General features: G+C 36.5%; 1 protein-coding gene across 7 annotated transcripts in view; it reads right to left on the reverse strand.

Annotated features, from left to right (window-relative positions):
* Nucleotides 1-16403, reverse strand: part of LOC139313079 (rap1 GTPase-activating protein 1-like) — a 58998-nt gene that overhangs the window by 25101 nt on the left and 17494 nt on the right. For all 7 annotated transcript variants that reach the window (XM_070938445.1, XM_070938444.1, XM_070938446.1 and 4 more), the window contains exons 6-12: nucleotides 11719-11822; nucleotides 11276-11354; nucleotides 8998-9051; nucleotides 8829-8912; nucleotides 6284-6384; nucleotides 3281-3410; nucleotides 1908-2063 (exon numbers count right to left, since the gene is read on the reverse strand). In XM_070938445.1, the coding sequence (XP_070794546.1) occupies nucleotides 1908-2063; nucleotides 3281-3410; nucleotides 6284-6384; nucleotides 8829-8912; nucleotides 8998-9051; nucleotides 11276-11354; nucleotides 11719-11822 (708 nt within the window). The remainder of the gene's footprint in view (nucleotides 1-1907; nucleotides 2064-3280; nucleotides 3411-6283; nucleotides 6385-8828; nucleotides 8913-8997; nucleotides 9052-11275; nucleotides 11355-11718; nucleotides 11823-16403) is intronic.

The raw sequence follows: 16403 nt of genomic DNA on the forward strand, positions 1-16403 counted from the left end.
GCAGCCTTAAAACAAGAATTAATAAGTTACATTTCTGCCAACCAGGATTGGCAACACTCCAGTTGTAGGTTTCTTTTTATGCCAGATTGACTCAGGAGAAGAAGGAAGCATTGTAAAACTGGTTCTTAAAAGCATTTGATCAAGCTATTGTTTATTGATTTTTTTATTCTACTTCTTTGCAGTTAGTTTTAACTTTAATTTATTATGCTGCTTTGATTGCTTTTTATATTTTATCCAATTATATACCCCAATATAATAATCGTACATTTCCAAATTCCATGGAGAGGGAATTTTGTCTAGATTTCATATACTTTCCTATTCTACCACCTCTTACAATATTAGGCAACATAGTATCAACAGTAGAGATCTTCAAGTCTCTAATAGTTTTTATTATCTCCAAGGGCTTGAAATGGACACCTAACATTAGAACCATCATTAAAAAGGCACAACAAAGAATGTTCTTCCTGCGTCAACTTAAAAATCTCAGATTGCCCAAGGATCTGCTGATACAGTTCTACAGAGAAATTATTGAGTCTGTCATTTGTACCTCAATAATTGTCTGGTTTGGCACAGCAACCAAACAGGACAGGTACAGACTTCAATGGATAGTGCTGGAGAAAAACAGTCACAAACAGCCTGCCTTCCACTGAGGACCTGTATAATGCACGAACCAGAAAGAGGGCTGAGAAAATATCTTCAGACACCTCACATCCTGGACATAATCTATTTCAACTTCTCAGTTGAAGTTGAGTAGCCCTCAGGACACTGCTATAGGATATTGCGTGCCAAAACAACTAGATACAAAGGTAGTTTTCTCCCATGTGCCATCATTCCGATGAACACTTAATTCCCACAGCAATGTCTCATTTTCTCATCTTATCTCTTCTCATCTTTCCTACTATCATCTCTTATTGGTTTCTTATGATTTATCAGTTGTTGTTTGTAGTTTGTGATTAATTTTTGTAACTATGATTATGACCTATTACTTGCTGTTATATGTTTACTGAGAGCTTATGCACCGGAGATAAATTCCTTGTGTGTCTGATCACACTTGGCCAATAAACTACTCTACTCTACTCTACTCTACTCTACTCTACTCTACTCTACTCTTAAAAAATCTGTTTAATATAACATCTATTATATTATAAAGATTTATATAAATTTACTGATTGTTTAGTATTAGGTTTAGATCCTGATACAGTTCATGTTCTATTGATGCTTGAATTTTAAAAGTTCTAGTTAATTCAAGCAGTGTCATTCTGAAATGCTAAATGAATTATTAGTATCCTTTAGTTTAGTTCCCTTATTCTCTTTAAATTTCTGACCTACATATCAAGTAAGTAATGGCACAGCATCCACCAGGGGGTCAAAACAGGCAAGGTGGTGATCACATTGAGACTGAAGACCTCCCTTTCTACATAGACCCACACAATCACTGAAGCTGTATACTACCAGTACTACTTTACATGGATATTTGTACAGTACTGACATTAAAGTAATAGGCCCTTTTTAATGCAGTTGCAGTATTTCTTCCGAGAACTATCATCAAGAACAATTACTCTTACCATCTTATGGCTAATGCATATTTTTATTTTACTCTTGAACAAATACATATATTTTATTTTTGTTGAAAAATGAGAACAAGAATGGATTGGAGATTCTGAAGAAAGAAAAGGGAGAACAAAGTGTTTCCCCTTGACCCCTGTTTCCCCAAAATAAAATAGCTACATATGAGCATAGACTAATGGTTGTTGCTGAGGAATAAAAGAAGGATAGTCCAGCAGTAGTGACAATAGAAAAGTTAGAGAATGATAAAACAGGAACTAAGAATGTAGCAGGCACTGTAATGCCACAGAACATTCTGTGGCTTCCCCAGTAATGGTAAATTGTGGATTCTGTCCCTTTACCTTGTACAGCGTCTCTCCACTGGCGTTGTGATGGAGTTGCACCACCATGTAAGCATGTAGAAAATTTGATGCAATCATATCGGGCACAAAAGGAGTATTTTCATCTTGGAAGACAATGGCCACAATATCATTCCCGATGTGGCGCTTGCGTTGGAGCTGAAAGGGGAACAAAGAAGATTGCACAAAGTGGTAACCTATCCTACACAGTTTAGGCAATCCTCAAACCAATTCCATCCTATTCCAAATTGAGGGATGTTTGTAGCAAGCTCTAGTTTGCCCACAGTCACCTTGTGGAAGATGGACAACATAAAAATTTAATAAATTAATAAGTTAAATAAAAGGTTTGTTAATCTACAACTAGAACCTTTCCTCCTGCAAATCCTGACATCCCTTCACATTTCTGTTGCTCAAAAACAATGGTGCCATTCTATTATTTTGGAACAGAAAACCTAAACCTAAATGTAAAACTAGTGTAAATCCTAAAATAGGCTTAGTGATGTTTAGAAAGAAAGAATACTCGCCAATGTCCTACCCACCAAATCTAAGAAATTACAACCGTCATAGTTCCACCAGTATACTGCAGAGACTGTGGCCTTTTCTAAAAGTTTGTTCAGCCCTGGGCCAGGGTTTGGATATCAAATTCTGTAAGACAGAATATGTAAATATTTTGCACCTATGTACATTTTATTTTCTCTTTTTGCATATAAGCAAAGACGCAGGACTGGAAATGATCATAACCCAATTAAACTGGGAAATTTATGAATGACTTCAAAATAACCCATGTAATAGTTTGAATATAAGACTAGATCCTGAATCTTGGCTTGTCATTGTCAAATTCCAACTCATGCACAGTTGAAAGTTAGATTTAAGTACAATTTTTTTAAAATTTACAATCAACAATTAGCAAAATTACAAAAACATATCAAACATAATAGAAGCCATGGTCATTCTTGCAATGCCCAATTTTCACTGCTACTATAGTGTATTTGGCTAGCATGCTGGAATGTTTGGGTCTAAAAAGGAAGCAATTTAACATATCTATTCTGGCAGAATATTAGTATAAAAGGGTCAAAGTATAACACAGAGATCCCTGTAAGTACAATATAATAGAACACACTGCATTGTTTCAATTTCCCCAGTCATATGAGGAAGTGCACTCAACTAATGGGGTTTTAGGGTATCCATCCTGCAAACACTGAGAAGGGAGTTCATGCTGCCTGCTCATTCTGGGAAAAATAAACAGTTTAGATAATTTGAACGTTCCCAAGGAGCTTTTGCAGCCCATCCTGTCCTTCTCTGTGAATTTTTATTAGCCTCAAATTGACAATATCTGAAGACAAACTCTGTCCCCTTCCCAATTCTACTCAATATACCTGCTGGGCATCTCCCTCTGTGAAAGGCAACATTGTAGAGACATGAAACATGATCTCTTTGCCCCGAAAATTTGTGTAGATAGATTCTGTTCCTGTCTGGCCTCTTGTAACATCCAGTCCACCTCGGAATCTGAACAGAACAACAGAGGGAAAGCAAAGGGAAAGAGAACCAAGAGAAGAAGGACAAAAATTAGGGAGTTTTTTTATTATCAAAGATGGGGACCTAATTCATGACTTAATTAACTGCATCTACTACTATTGGTCAAAACTTAGTCAGATACATATCTCAGGAAAAAAAAGGCCACTAAAGAAACCTATGATCACATAAGTGAAGATTGTTATTTGCTTCATTTCCCTTCTATTTTCAGTATTTTAAAGGAATCAGTTGACCTCCTATTAGCATATTACAGCACCCTTTCATCATTTGAGCTGAGCTTGAACCAGAGGGGCTATTTTAAGATAGTAAAGATAAACTAATGCACTTGTGAGTCAGTGTGGTGTAGTGATTAAGGCACCAAGCTAGAAACCAAGGAACTGTGAATTCTAGTTCTAGTCTCCTGCCTTGGGTACAAGCCAGCTGGGTAACTTTGGGCCAGTCACTCTCTCTTAGCCTCACAGCAGGAAAGGGCAAACCACTTCTGAAAATTTTTGCCAAGAAAACTGCAGGTATTAGTTCAGGCAGAAGCCAACACTGATTTGACGGCACATACAGATGCAAACAGACTCATAAGGAACCTACAGAGGAATTTATTTCTGAGTAAATATATGTTTTTCCATCCCATCTAAGCGGATAATGTGGTACACTGCAGGTCCTTTCCCTTACACATTGTCGCCTTGTGGTTCCTCCAAACCATGCCTTTTCTGCTGCAGCTCCTGTCCTATAGATATAGAACATCCTCCCCATTGAGATCCATCAGGCCCCTATCTGTCTATCATTCTGGAGAGGGATTAAAACCTGGCTCTTCCACCAAGCACTGGGATAGGGCAAGATCAGGATATGGATACACTAGAACAGAATAATTGTGGTGCCATGACTTTCTAGTGTTGTTGGGTTTATACTGTTTTATCACTTGTAAGCCACCTAGATTTTTTTAGACGATGGAGGGTTATAGAATTTTTTTTTAAATAAGTAAATAAAAATATATGCTGTTTCTTGAGATGGCTCATCCATTGTGCTAGCCTGAGAACAAAATAGTCATAGCATGGTCTAATCATTATAGGCAAACCATACCAGGCTCCACAAGGATGAGAGCAGATCTATTTTCAAGTGCTAACAAGTATTCGGAGTCATTTTGTACCTTTCAGGGCGGGTGAGAAATTTTCCCTGTTGGCTTCCACTGTGAGTCATGCCTGATTAAATGGAAATTTAAATGGAAATTTTAAATTTGGTTTTAAATTATTGGGGTTTTAAATTTGTTCAGCCAAATTATTTAATTCGTTTTAGTTTATTTTAAATTTTGTATCTATATGTTTTATTCTATGGCTGTTCACCGCTCTGAGTCCTTCGGGAGTAGGGCGGTATACAAATTCAATAAAATAAATAAATAAAATAAATTTAACAAAACTTAGAGTTTTTTTTTAATTTAATTTATATGCCGCCCTTCTCCGGAGACTCAGGGCGGCTTACAATGCGCTAAGCAATAGCCTTCATCCTTTTTGTATATTTATACAAAGTCAGCTTATTGCCCCCACAATTGGGTCCTCAATTTACCTACCTTAGAAAGGATGGAAGGCTGAGTCAACCTTGAGCCTGGCGAGATTCGAACCTGCAGTAATTGCAGGCAGCTGGTCTTAATAACAGGGTGCTTTAGACCACTGTACTACCAAGGCCCTTTAAGATTTAAGAATTTAAAATAAAATACAATAAGCAAAAGGCAAAAAAAAAATTAAGATTTAATATTTTAGAAATAAATGGATTATGCGACTAGGAATATTGGCTATTTTTGCTATAAGATCTGAAAAACAAGTAGATAGTTAAATAATATACTTGTTGGAAATGACTGAAACGGAACTAAACCCATATTAGAAACTGAGGCTTGATAAAGGTTGCAAATGGACACTAGAGGGAACAAAATAAACACACACACATTAAAAAAACACGTCAAAATGGCTAAGTTGGCTATAATCTTTTTCTTATCCTAGAGTTTTTGGATAAATGGACCAAAATGTTAACTAAAATCTCAGAATAAATACAAATTTCAATGGATAAATTTTTAAAAGATGAGAAAAAATTAAAAACTTTTACCAGGTATTGACATTATAAAATTTGAAGGCATGGAAGACAACCAAATTGAAATTACCAAAATGGGAATACAAAGGACAAATCAAGAAAAAGATCTGGACATGGAACAGCTGCAACAAGAATCCTGGACAAGGGATTTATAAAGTAGGTTGGAATGTCTTGAATGCCAAAGACTGATGAAAAAGCAAACCCACTGGAATGATTTAAAGCAGGGGTGTCAAACTCATGGCCCGTGAGCTGGATGTGTCATGCTCTGGCCACGTCCATCCCCAGTTTAGCGAAGAGGAAAAAAGTCACAATACATCACATGATGATATGATGATGCAAGTTGACACCCCTGATTTAAAGGCCAAAATTGTAAAGAGCAAAAAGAAATAATATAAAATTGGACTGTTTGATCAGGGATAAATTATTTGTTTAATATTTCTGGTAACTCCTAATGGACTTTTGCTGAACCATCTGAAAAGATGACATTATATGAACAGCAAATAAATAGTTAGGCTATGGGAATTATTTGTAACTTTAAAAGAAGGTGAAATGTTACATTATCTTATGCTTGGTGTAACAAAGTTTCTTTTCCTTTTGTTCTTTTTTCTGTACTTCCTGCACTTTTTCCTTCTAGTTTAGTTTGTATTAGTTTTTACTGTGTTTATTAAAAACTTCAATAAAATTATACTTTAAATTATATTTTAAAAATAAGGTTATCAAGGGCAATATAGGAAAACTAATTTGGTAGTAGGCTTAACATGGAAAGCACTTACCCACGAAAATCCTGCAGCTGGATCCTATCGCCTAGGAGATCTAAAAACTCTAAGAAGCCTAAACTCTCTTCTGTATTACTGAAGACTTCTTCCTCTGTGGTCTGGGAGTAAAAAAGAGAAGAAAAGAAAATGGGAGGAGAAAGTCATTTCTCATTCTTTCTTAAATTATCCTAAGGATACTTTTGTACAAAGGATACAAGTCTGAAATGGTGTATAGCTGAGGTGCTCAAGTTCAATCACAGTACAATATTCACCTCACTGGGTGATTTTGGACAAGCCACTTTCCCAGCCTTGTCAACCTCTTTAAAGAATTGTTACCAGAGTAAAATGTATTTGGGGTGAAATATGCATTCCGGTATTTGCTCTTCAAGAAAAAAAAGAATATAAAAAATGTAAGTAGAAAAATAAAACTACTCTTCCTGTTCAATACTTCCTCATTTTTCCCTGACCTACAGAATGATGGAACATCCTGTGCTGGTTTAGGCTGGGTCTAAAGACAAGGCCTAGTACTGTAGAAAGTTAGAACCCACCCCTCTCCTAGAAAAATGAAATATTCTAGGAAATATTAAAAAGCAGAATATTTCCTCTAAAAGAGAAATAGAAATCTTAAGACAAAAACTCAGCCCCAGCTCCCTGCCCCCAGCAGATACTTTGGTTATTTACAAGACAAAAGGCTGGGCCAGCTTATCTACAGCACAAAAGACATGGCCCTCAGGACATGATAGGATTAGCTCTCACTCAAGATCCAAACCAGGACAAAGCCATTAAGCCATAATAGGAATTGCCCAAAGCCCCTTCATTACATCATCACCTAACAAGATTCAACCAGGCCTGGGACACAAACAGCCTACAATGTTACCTAAGATCCCCATCCCCTGGGAGTCTGACAGCCAATAGGATACATTTCTTGTACAGGAATAGGAAACTCTAAGGCAGGGCCCAAGAGTATAAATATATCCCTCTCTGCACTCCATGTGCTCTTTTTTGCCCAGGACCCAAAAACCCCATGTGGTCCTGTCCACCATTAAACCATCTTTCCAAGCAGTCTCCATGTTTCCAGTGTCTTTCTTTCCACTTGGAACTGAACCCAGATGGTACACTACCAAGTACCAAGCTGCCTTTTTTCTTGGCTGGCCCGTAACCCTCATGAAGCCCATGAAAAAGCACTCTCTGGTTTTGCAATTCCAATGATACTACACTGAAATGAAATTTTATGTTAATGTATAGCACAGCACAATATTTAAATACACAAGAAAAGTGATTTTGATGCCGATTCTAGTAGTACTTGGCTCAGGGCCCTTCAGGATGTCTCATAAGAACCATGACAGAACATTGAAGAGCAACAGCGGTTTGGTCTGTTCACAGTTAACAAGGGTGGGGTTATAAGTCTTCTTGGAGGACCCCCCCCCCTTTCATCTGATCAACTCTTCAAACAGTAACAAAGATTTCCAGATTGAATGTGTATGGCTTGAACATGGAGCAGAAAACTCAGTGTCTACTTTACTCTAGCCTGAAAAACTCTTTCTTTATAGTGGGGAAAAAATCAGAACTTTTCAGTGTGCCTCATCTCTTTGTTTGGCAAGCATACATTTACTAGTTGCTGACTGTACCCAACCCTGTTATCCCTGTGCAGGTTTTAAGAAAGATGCAGCCAAACTAGATGCAATGGGGAAAATAAATATTAGGTTTACAGCAAAGGGAGGAGGCATATCCAGTGTCTTCCTGCATGAAACAGTCTCGACTAATCTATATTTTACCATTTTAGAAAAATGTTAATTTTGTTTAATTTTTTTATTGCTGTTTGAGTACTCATTTTCTATTTGGCCCTTTAAAACAAAAGCACAAGGCTAAAGATGCTGGCAGAATTATTGTGCTGTAAGCTGCAAAGCTGTAGAATCAGAAAGCTTTCTCAGTTCAAAATGTTCTGCAGAATATTTTCCACTTGGAACAAATTTAGCAGTTTCAAAACTATATGGAATTTGATTATCTATTGCCCAACATTGTTTTCAACACTACACTAAAAGCATTTTTTTCTCCACACATCAAAGCTTTTAATTTCTTTGAATGGACAGTTGATGCGTCATCAAATGGACTAGATTTTGATTTTTTTCACATCAAATAATGTAGCCCAAATACACGTGCAGGATATTAAGGTAGAATCATATTAATTTGCAGAAGAAAAAAATCCTCCAAAGTCCACATCTCTAATAATAGGTATACTACAGTATAATTTTCCAGTTAGATTAAGGAACAAAAGGCAATTGACCTTTTCTTCAAAAAGAGTAACATGTGTCCTGAAATGGCTCCAACCTTTGAAGCAATCTTTTTTCATCAACCTTGCCTATTATTTCTCAATGCTCCTGTTTTAGATTACTGAAGATAAGGCAGAAGTGACTGAGAACAGTGGGCATAAGATTAACAAGAAAGAAGTGACTATATACAAGCAGCAGAAGAGAGGGAGGATGCAATGGAAGGAATGGAAATTTGTCTCCAGTTTCCCCACATATACACGAGCAACAGGTGGGAGAGTGAAAAGTATTTTTACCTGCCCAAATTTTTGGTAGATGACACCAAACTTGAAGTTATTGCTGATGACATGTTCATCAAATGCAACAATGAGTTGGGAAGCCTAGCAGATGGAGAAAAAGCTTGAATTAGCAGGCAGCTGGCTGGAGAAAAAATATCTAGAACATTCAGAAACATACAGGGGTTACCTTAGGATACAGCACAGGAAAGAAACGGTCAACATTCACATCTTCACAGAGCAGCTGCAAGGCAAAGTAGGAGGACTTAGCATTCCTGATGTAGGAACCTGACTTCCTAGCCAAAGGACAAATGCCATTATGATTAATACGAGTCACAGGAGGCTTTGTATTTTCAACAGATTTGCATTTGCAAGGGATCTGTCTTTTAATTTATTCCTTCTCTTGTTCAATTATTAAACTCGCATTTATAAATTTTCAATGCAATTAAATGTAGGTTTTTGAAATTAAATGTGGGTTTTAAACTTGTAATTGGTTAAACTGTCACACTATTAAGACTGGATGAAGCATATATACTTAGGAGTTTTACATGCAAGTTAGCTGAAAAGAAATCATTATTCTTCGTCCCCCAAGAGTAACCTCTTAATAATTAATGTGAATAATTCTCTTCCATTCATTTTACAAAGATGCCAAAATGAAGAGTTGCCAGATTGGAGAAGACTGCTGCGTTGAATGAAAGTAAAGGATTCAATGGGCAAAGGAGCCCATTCAACAGAAAAGGAGCCAGAAAGCAAAGAAACTCAGATCTAAATTATTGGAAGCTTTATAATGAGAAAATTGGATATTTATATCGTAAGCTGTTTAAGAATGCCAAGATGAAAAACAAAAATTTAAATGGCTCCAATATGCAATTGGCAATCAATGAAAATCTCTCAATCCGGGCATCTTATGATTGATGTTCCTTCATTAATCAGTAGCTTGTCCACTGCAATTTACATCAGTTGCAATTTGTAGAAATCTTCTAAGCCCCACATAAAGCAGTAGTTGGGACAGGATGTATCTAGAATGTGATTAGGATTGTAGGAATGACTGGCAATTAATCCATTGCTTATAGTTGTGAAAACTGAATGACAACTCAAATCTAGGAGCTTTCCTAGACTGGAAATTTGCTCTTTCTGGAGGACAACAGTGCCACTCCAAACAGACTCCACTTTAAACCTCAAGTCACACATTCTTCTTACCAGTAGCACCTCAACATTATTTCAGCTTGTTTTTCTCCATCCAATCTCAATTTAACCAACAGTCTAAGTACTAACTGCTTCCTTTGAAATAGATAATGAGTGTAGAGCTGACATTATGACATTCCAAATTTGCCAATGACCTCCCACAGCAGTTTCATGTAGATGTTAAACAACACGAGGAAGAGCGTGAACTCTCTGAAATTGAAATAAATCAGTGATCTAGATGTTGAGCAATAGTTCACACAAATCACCTTTGGGGTGCCTCCAAAGGATTTGAATTACTGCAAAATAGACCAATTCCAGCACACAGTCCACAAGGACCCATTGTGGTTGGCAATTGCAGTTCTTGAGACTTCCAGGAAAACTAGAAGGATCACAATCATTTCCTCCTAGGTTCTGCCATAGGGCTTTATCCAAGGCAACTAGATCAGTCTTAGCATCATAGGAAATGGATCCAAACAATTATGTCAAGAAGCATCTGGAACTTTGCTGACCCTATCTTTTCAGTCATCTGATCCAGGAGTAGATACTTTCTATTTCTATAATTTCTACATTTCTATAATTTCAAAGATTTTCCAGGTCCAGGAAGGGCTTTTTTAAAAAATAAAGTTTATATAACTGAGATCTTCAACTAAAGGGAAAGGCATATATTCATGGAAGAATTAATCATCTTCCAGTCATAAAGCTAGTCCCATACTCAAGTCCTCCACCAATTTCCTTAAATGCACTCAGCTTTCCTGATAAATCCAAGGTGCTGCTAAAAGAAGAGGGCTGTAAGAATCATATTGCCAACTGTGTTCCACAAATTGGCCAGGGTTTTAACAATATTGCCGACAGGTGAGGCAGGAAATTCCTCAAGTACATCCATCAGGAAATTTCCTGATCCATCAGGGACTTATATCTGAACTAATTCAGTAGATCCTTCATTCCTGTAGAGATTTATAGCATCTTCTCCTTCTCCAATGTTACTCTACATTGATGTTTCTCCACTGTGGATAGATTGTACATATATGAAGGATAGAGGTGTAAGAGCAGCATATGTCTCCTCATGTATGCCTGTACATACACATGTAATCTCTGAACAGGTAAAGGTTCTCGATCCAACCTTTGAGAATTGTCATAACAATTGCTGCAATAATGTAGCAGGAGTCACAGTTTTCATGGAACATTTGACACCATCATAGGGAAAACAACATTAAGCAGAGACTTAAAAAGCAAAAGCCCAAGCTAGGCTTTGACAGAAAAAGAGTAAAGCTTGGAACACTTACCTTGGCCATTTGGACAGCATTAGGAAACTCTGTCAGGCAGGATATGGGAATGAGATCATGCTTGGTAGAGGCTCGAGCTCTGAGCAACAAGAAAAAACAGAATAAATTAAAGAGCAACCAAGCAATCATCCCTGATGGGTTACAGCCATTTTTCTCCCACCACAATCTAATTTGCTGGCGAGAAAGACAAATTCTGCTACATGTAAATTAATTGTCACACTAAGGGGATTCAGATGAGTCTTGTGGACATTTCTTATATCGGCAGTAATGAACCTAACCAAACAAGTCACTGAGAAAAGTTTTAAAAACAAACCGGGACAAGGACCAGCAATTGCCGATTTAAAACAAGCTTTAGGAAACCAACAAACGGAAGGAGAACTTACTGAAAAGGCTGACTAGATCTGTGATACATTGAGGGTGGTGGCATCAAAGGGCAATTTTACCTCAGCAACAGATGAAGATTGTCTTGCCCTTCAACCTGTTCATACTTCACAGAAAGAACCAAGTAGCCCAAAGCTGAATCATTGGCATAAAAATTCTGATGCTCCTAAAACAAAGACATCAAAATTATTGTCTTATCTTATGATACTTGAAAATAAGCAAATAAATGAACACGCTCTGTCTCTCCTACAGATGTTGACTAACCCACCTATAATGTAACAAGGGAGCGTCAGTTTGCTGTAGAGGTTAAGGCATCAGGCTACAAACTTTGGAGACTGGGAGTTCTAGTCCTGCCTTAGGCACAAGGCTAGCTGGGCCATCTTGGGCCAGTCACACTCTCTCAGCTGTAGGAAGCAGGCAAGGACAAACCACTTGTCAGGAAAACTGCAGAGACTTGTCCAGCAAGTAACCAGGAATCAAGACTGACTTGAAGGCACTCCCTCCTCCCCCGCCCCCCCAAATAACAAGAGAGTTGCGGTAATATGCCCAAGTGTTGTGCTATTGTAACATAGGCACTTTCTCAGGGGACAGCATATTATAGGATTTGCCAATATAGTTCTGTCTAGTGGCCATCAATGGTACTTTCAAGGACTTACAGAGTCCTGACATTTTTTACAATAGTTTTGAATTTTCTGTGTTTCCCACTTTTTCAGGACTGGATATCCCTAAGATAGAGTGGGTATTCTGTCAGGAAAGGCTCAAAAGTTTTCTACATACACATTTACTGGGAGAACAAGACTGCTTTGCTACTAGCGATATTTCTAAGACGCTATGTTTTTAAGCACAGGAATGGAAACTTTCAGGTTTGCTGCTTAAATTGATCTAGTTATTTTTTGCTTATTAATCTATGTTATATCATTTTAGTAGTCTTTTTTAGGGTTAGGGTTAAGCTAAGTAACTCATTATGCAAATGCCTTTAATAAACAAATAATTTTATAAATAAAAATAATCAAAGAATTTTGTGTGAAAAAGAAATTACAATTATTAGAACTACTATCAATGATTTATAAAAAAATATTCTAAATTGTATAGTGACAATTCTTTACCAATACAAGTGACCTTGCTACATTTAAATCAGGACGAGGTTTCTAATCTTATTTCACTTTTTTTGCTTCATGAAATTGTCATAATTAAATTCCTGAAATTGGGGAAATCCTCCAGACTTCATGGTTTTGTTGCTTATAATTCTTCTTTTTTATTATAGGCCCAATAATCAGTATGCGAGATATGAGAATCCAACACTGTTTTATTTTACATGTTTCTTTCCACAGGACATCATCAGGCAGGACAAGGTTTTTGACAGGAACAGCTGCTTATATATACAGTAGGCGGAGCCAGAAAAGTAAGGAGGAGTCAGGGGGGAGGGATGTGGTATACTTCAGAGTTTGACTTATATATATACAAGCTTAATTACACAGATGTATATAGTTAGGTGTTTTTCTTTGTAACAAAACCCCCTCTAAAAATACCTAACGTTTAAATGAATATTTTTTTTTTAACTTTATATATACACATTTAATTTAGAAGACAAATAAGCATGTTGATTATTTGGTAAAGGTTTTGTCAATATATCAGCAACTTGTTCATGAGTATCGCAATAGGTGGCTTTAACGAATCCTATATTAGATAATTGTTTAACGTGTTTATATTTGATATCAATATGACGTGACCTCTGATTTACTGCTTCTGATGTTAATATGTCTATAGCAGCTTTATTGTCCTCATATATGGTTATTGGGTAGTTGGGTTCAGTCCAGATATTGGATAAAAGGTCATCAAACCATATCAGATTGTTGGTAGCCTTAGAAAGACAGATATATTCAGCTTCCGCCTTGGAGGTGGCGATCAAATTCTGTTTACCAGCATACCAATAAACAGGGCAATCATTTATAAAGAAAACATACCCTGAAGTGCTTTTTCTCCTTTTTGTATCCCCAGCCCAATCTGCGTCAGCATAACATGTCAATATTGGTTTATTAGAGTTAACAGGTTTTAAATATAAGCAAGCATCAGCACTAAACTTAAGGTACCTAAGAATTCTTTTTATTCCATCCCAATGGTAATAATTTGGGTTGCTAACGTGTCTTGATAAGAGATTGACAGCAAGAGTGATGTCCGGTCTGGTCCAATTGGAGATATATAATAATGAACCAATAATAGATCTATATAGGGTGTTATCTTTAAATGGTTCACCTTCGTTGTTCATGTTTTTTGTAAAGTCTGTCTGCATAGGGGTCTCGCAGGTTTTAGAGTCCATCATATTACATCTTTGTAAAAGTTCTAATATTTTTTCTTTTTGAGACAGTTTGAAACCTCCACTTATTTTGTCAATCTGAACACCTAGATATTTATTTACTTTCCCTAAGGTCTTTAAGGTGAAATGTTTGCTTAGTTTTTCTGCGAATTCGTCACATCTGTATTTGTCTTGGCCAAAATATAAAATGTTGTCTACATAAACAAGTATGTATTCTGTAGATTCGTTTGTTTTTCTAATAAAGAAGCACAGATCTGTTGATGTAGCTGAAAAACCTATGTCATTTAGTGTTTTTGCCAAACATTCGTACCAACGCTTTCCAGATTGTTTTAACCTGTATAAACTTTTATTTAACAGCCATATTTCTCCTTTTTGTGCACCATTACCTGGAGGAGCTTTCACATAGATTTTCTTGTCAAGGTTTGCGTGCAGATAAGCTGTTTGAACGTCAAACTGATATACATCCAGATTTAGGATTGATGCTATTATCAGTGCACTCTTGACACTCTCTGACCTAATAGTGGGAGAGTAAGTATCTACATAATCATCTGGAAATTTCTGTGCGTATCCTAGGGCAACTAATCTGGCTTTGTATAATGATTTTCCATCTTCTAACTCTTTAATTTTAAATACCCATTTCATTCCAACTGGTGTCTTATCTATTGGTGGTTCTGTGGTGGTGTATACATTCAATTCCTTTAAACTATCCATTTCTTTCTTTATTGCTTGTTCCCATTTTAACCTTTCTTCTTGTGGCAATTCTAATATTTCTTCATATGAGTTAGGTGTTATTTTGTTGCCATTTATGGATAGTATGTAATCTTCAAATCTTTTGGGTATTTTGTTTCTATTGTGTCTAATTGAGTCTATTGGGGGGTAACTCAGTATCGTGCATGTATTTAGCTTCTTTTTCTGTTAGTCTGTCTACTTGAATGACAGGATGATTCATTTTCCATTCTTTAGTTGTTATTTCATGATGTTTGGGTTTTTCTATTTTTTGTGCATTGGATTTTGTTGTATGTGGTGTGTGTTCTCTGTTTGTGTTGGTTGTGTTCTCTGCTATGGGGCATAAATCATTTAGATGAATTTTGGACCAATTTGCATGTTCATGAAATACAGCTGATCTTGAAATGATGAATTTATTATTTTTGTCTATGAATCGGTATCCTTTGGTTCCTGATTCATATCCCATAAATCTTAATCTTTTTGATACTTTCTCACCCTTATGCCTTGGAATGTAAACAGCTGCAGTAACTCCAAAAATATGCAGGTGACTGATTTTGGGTTTTCTGTTGTACATGACCTCGTATGGAGTTTTACCAATTACACTCGACCATAACCTGTTTAAGGTGTAATTTGAATACGTTAGAGCTTCAGCCCAGAATGTTTGTCCTAAACCAGCATCCTCTAGCACACATCTAACCATGGTTTGCAACAAACCATTTTTCCTCTCTACGACGCCATTTTGAAAAGCTGAAAAAGGACAAGATTTGAAATGTATGATTCCTTGTGATTTTAACCAATTGGAGAATTCCTTTGACAGAAATTCTGATCCCCTATCTGTCATTATTTGTTTAATTTTTATGTTGTGTTGTGTTTCTATTCTTTTGTGGAATTCTTTGAATTTCTTAAATACTTCACTTTTGTGATTAAGTGTATATACGAATCCAAATCTGCTGAAATCATCCACTATAGTGAAAAAATATCTTTTTCTGTATTTGATTGATGGTTTCATGGGGCCAACTATGTCCATATGTAATAATTGGAATATTGAGTGTGTGGTGCGAGTGGCTTTTTTAGGTCTAGGTTTGTTTTTATTTTTAGAAGATTTGCATACAGAACACTCTAAGTAATTTTTGCAACTCTTTACTTTAGCATCATCAGTACATTCTAACATTTTCTGGATAACTGGGAAACTAGCATGCCCTAGCTTCCTGTGAAGTAGATGGGCACATTCATCGTGAATTGGTTTACCACATGACACCTTCTTATTGGTAGTTTTATCATCTGTATGACTTTCGTTCATGTTATTCTCAAATTTTTCATGTGTGTTAGCTTTATTTTCTTTGTTTTCTAATTCTGTGTTTGTACATGTCGACTTATCATCTTCTGGTAGGAAGTATGTTAATCCCCCTTTGTTAATGGTTTTACCTATGTTCCTTTTGTCTTTGGTTATATGCACTTTCCCACTTTTGAATGTGACTTCTATCTCTTTTTCCTCATTTAGTTTATGTATAGCTAATATATTGTGTGGGGTTTCTGGTATAAAAAGTACCCCCTCTATTCTTCCTAAGCCTTTGATGAAAATGGTGCCTATTCCTTTCACTAGAACTTTACTTTGGTTGGCCACTTCTATATAGTAATTCTTTTCTGTGAAGTCGCTAAGGTGTTTTTTTTTCATGAGTGGTGTGATTTGTAGCTCCGGAATCGATA

Source organism: Pituophis catenifer, unplaced genomic scaffold, assembly GCF_029215685.1.
Source record: "Pituophis catenifer annectens isolate HBS135680 unplaced genomic scaffold, rPitCat1.0.hap2 SCAF_2, whole genome shotgun sequence".
In the NCBI taxonomy this organism is placed as follows: domain Eukaryota; kingdom Metazoa; phylum Chordata; class Lepidosauria; order Squamata; family Colubridae; genus Pituophis; species Pituophis catenifer.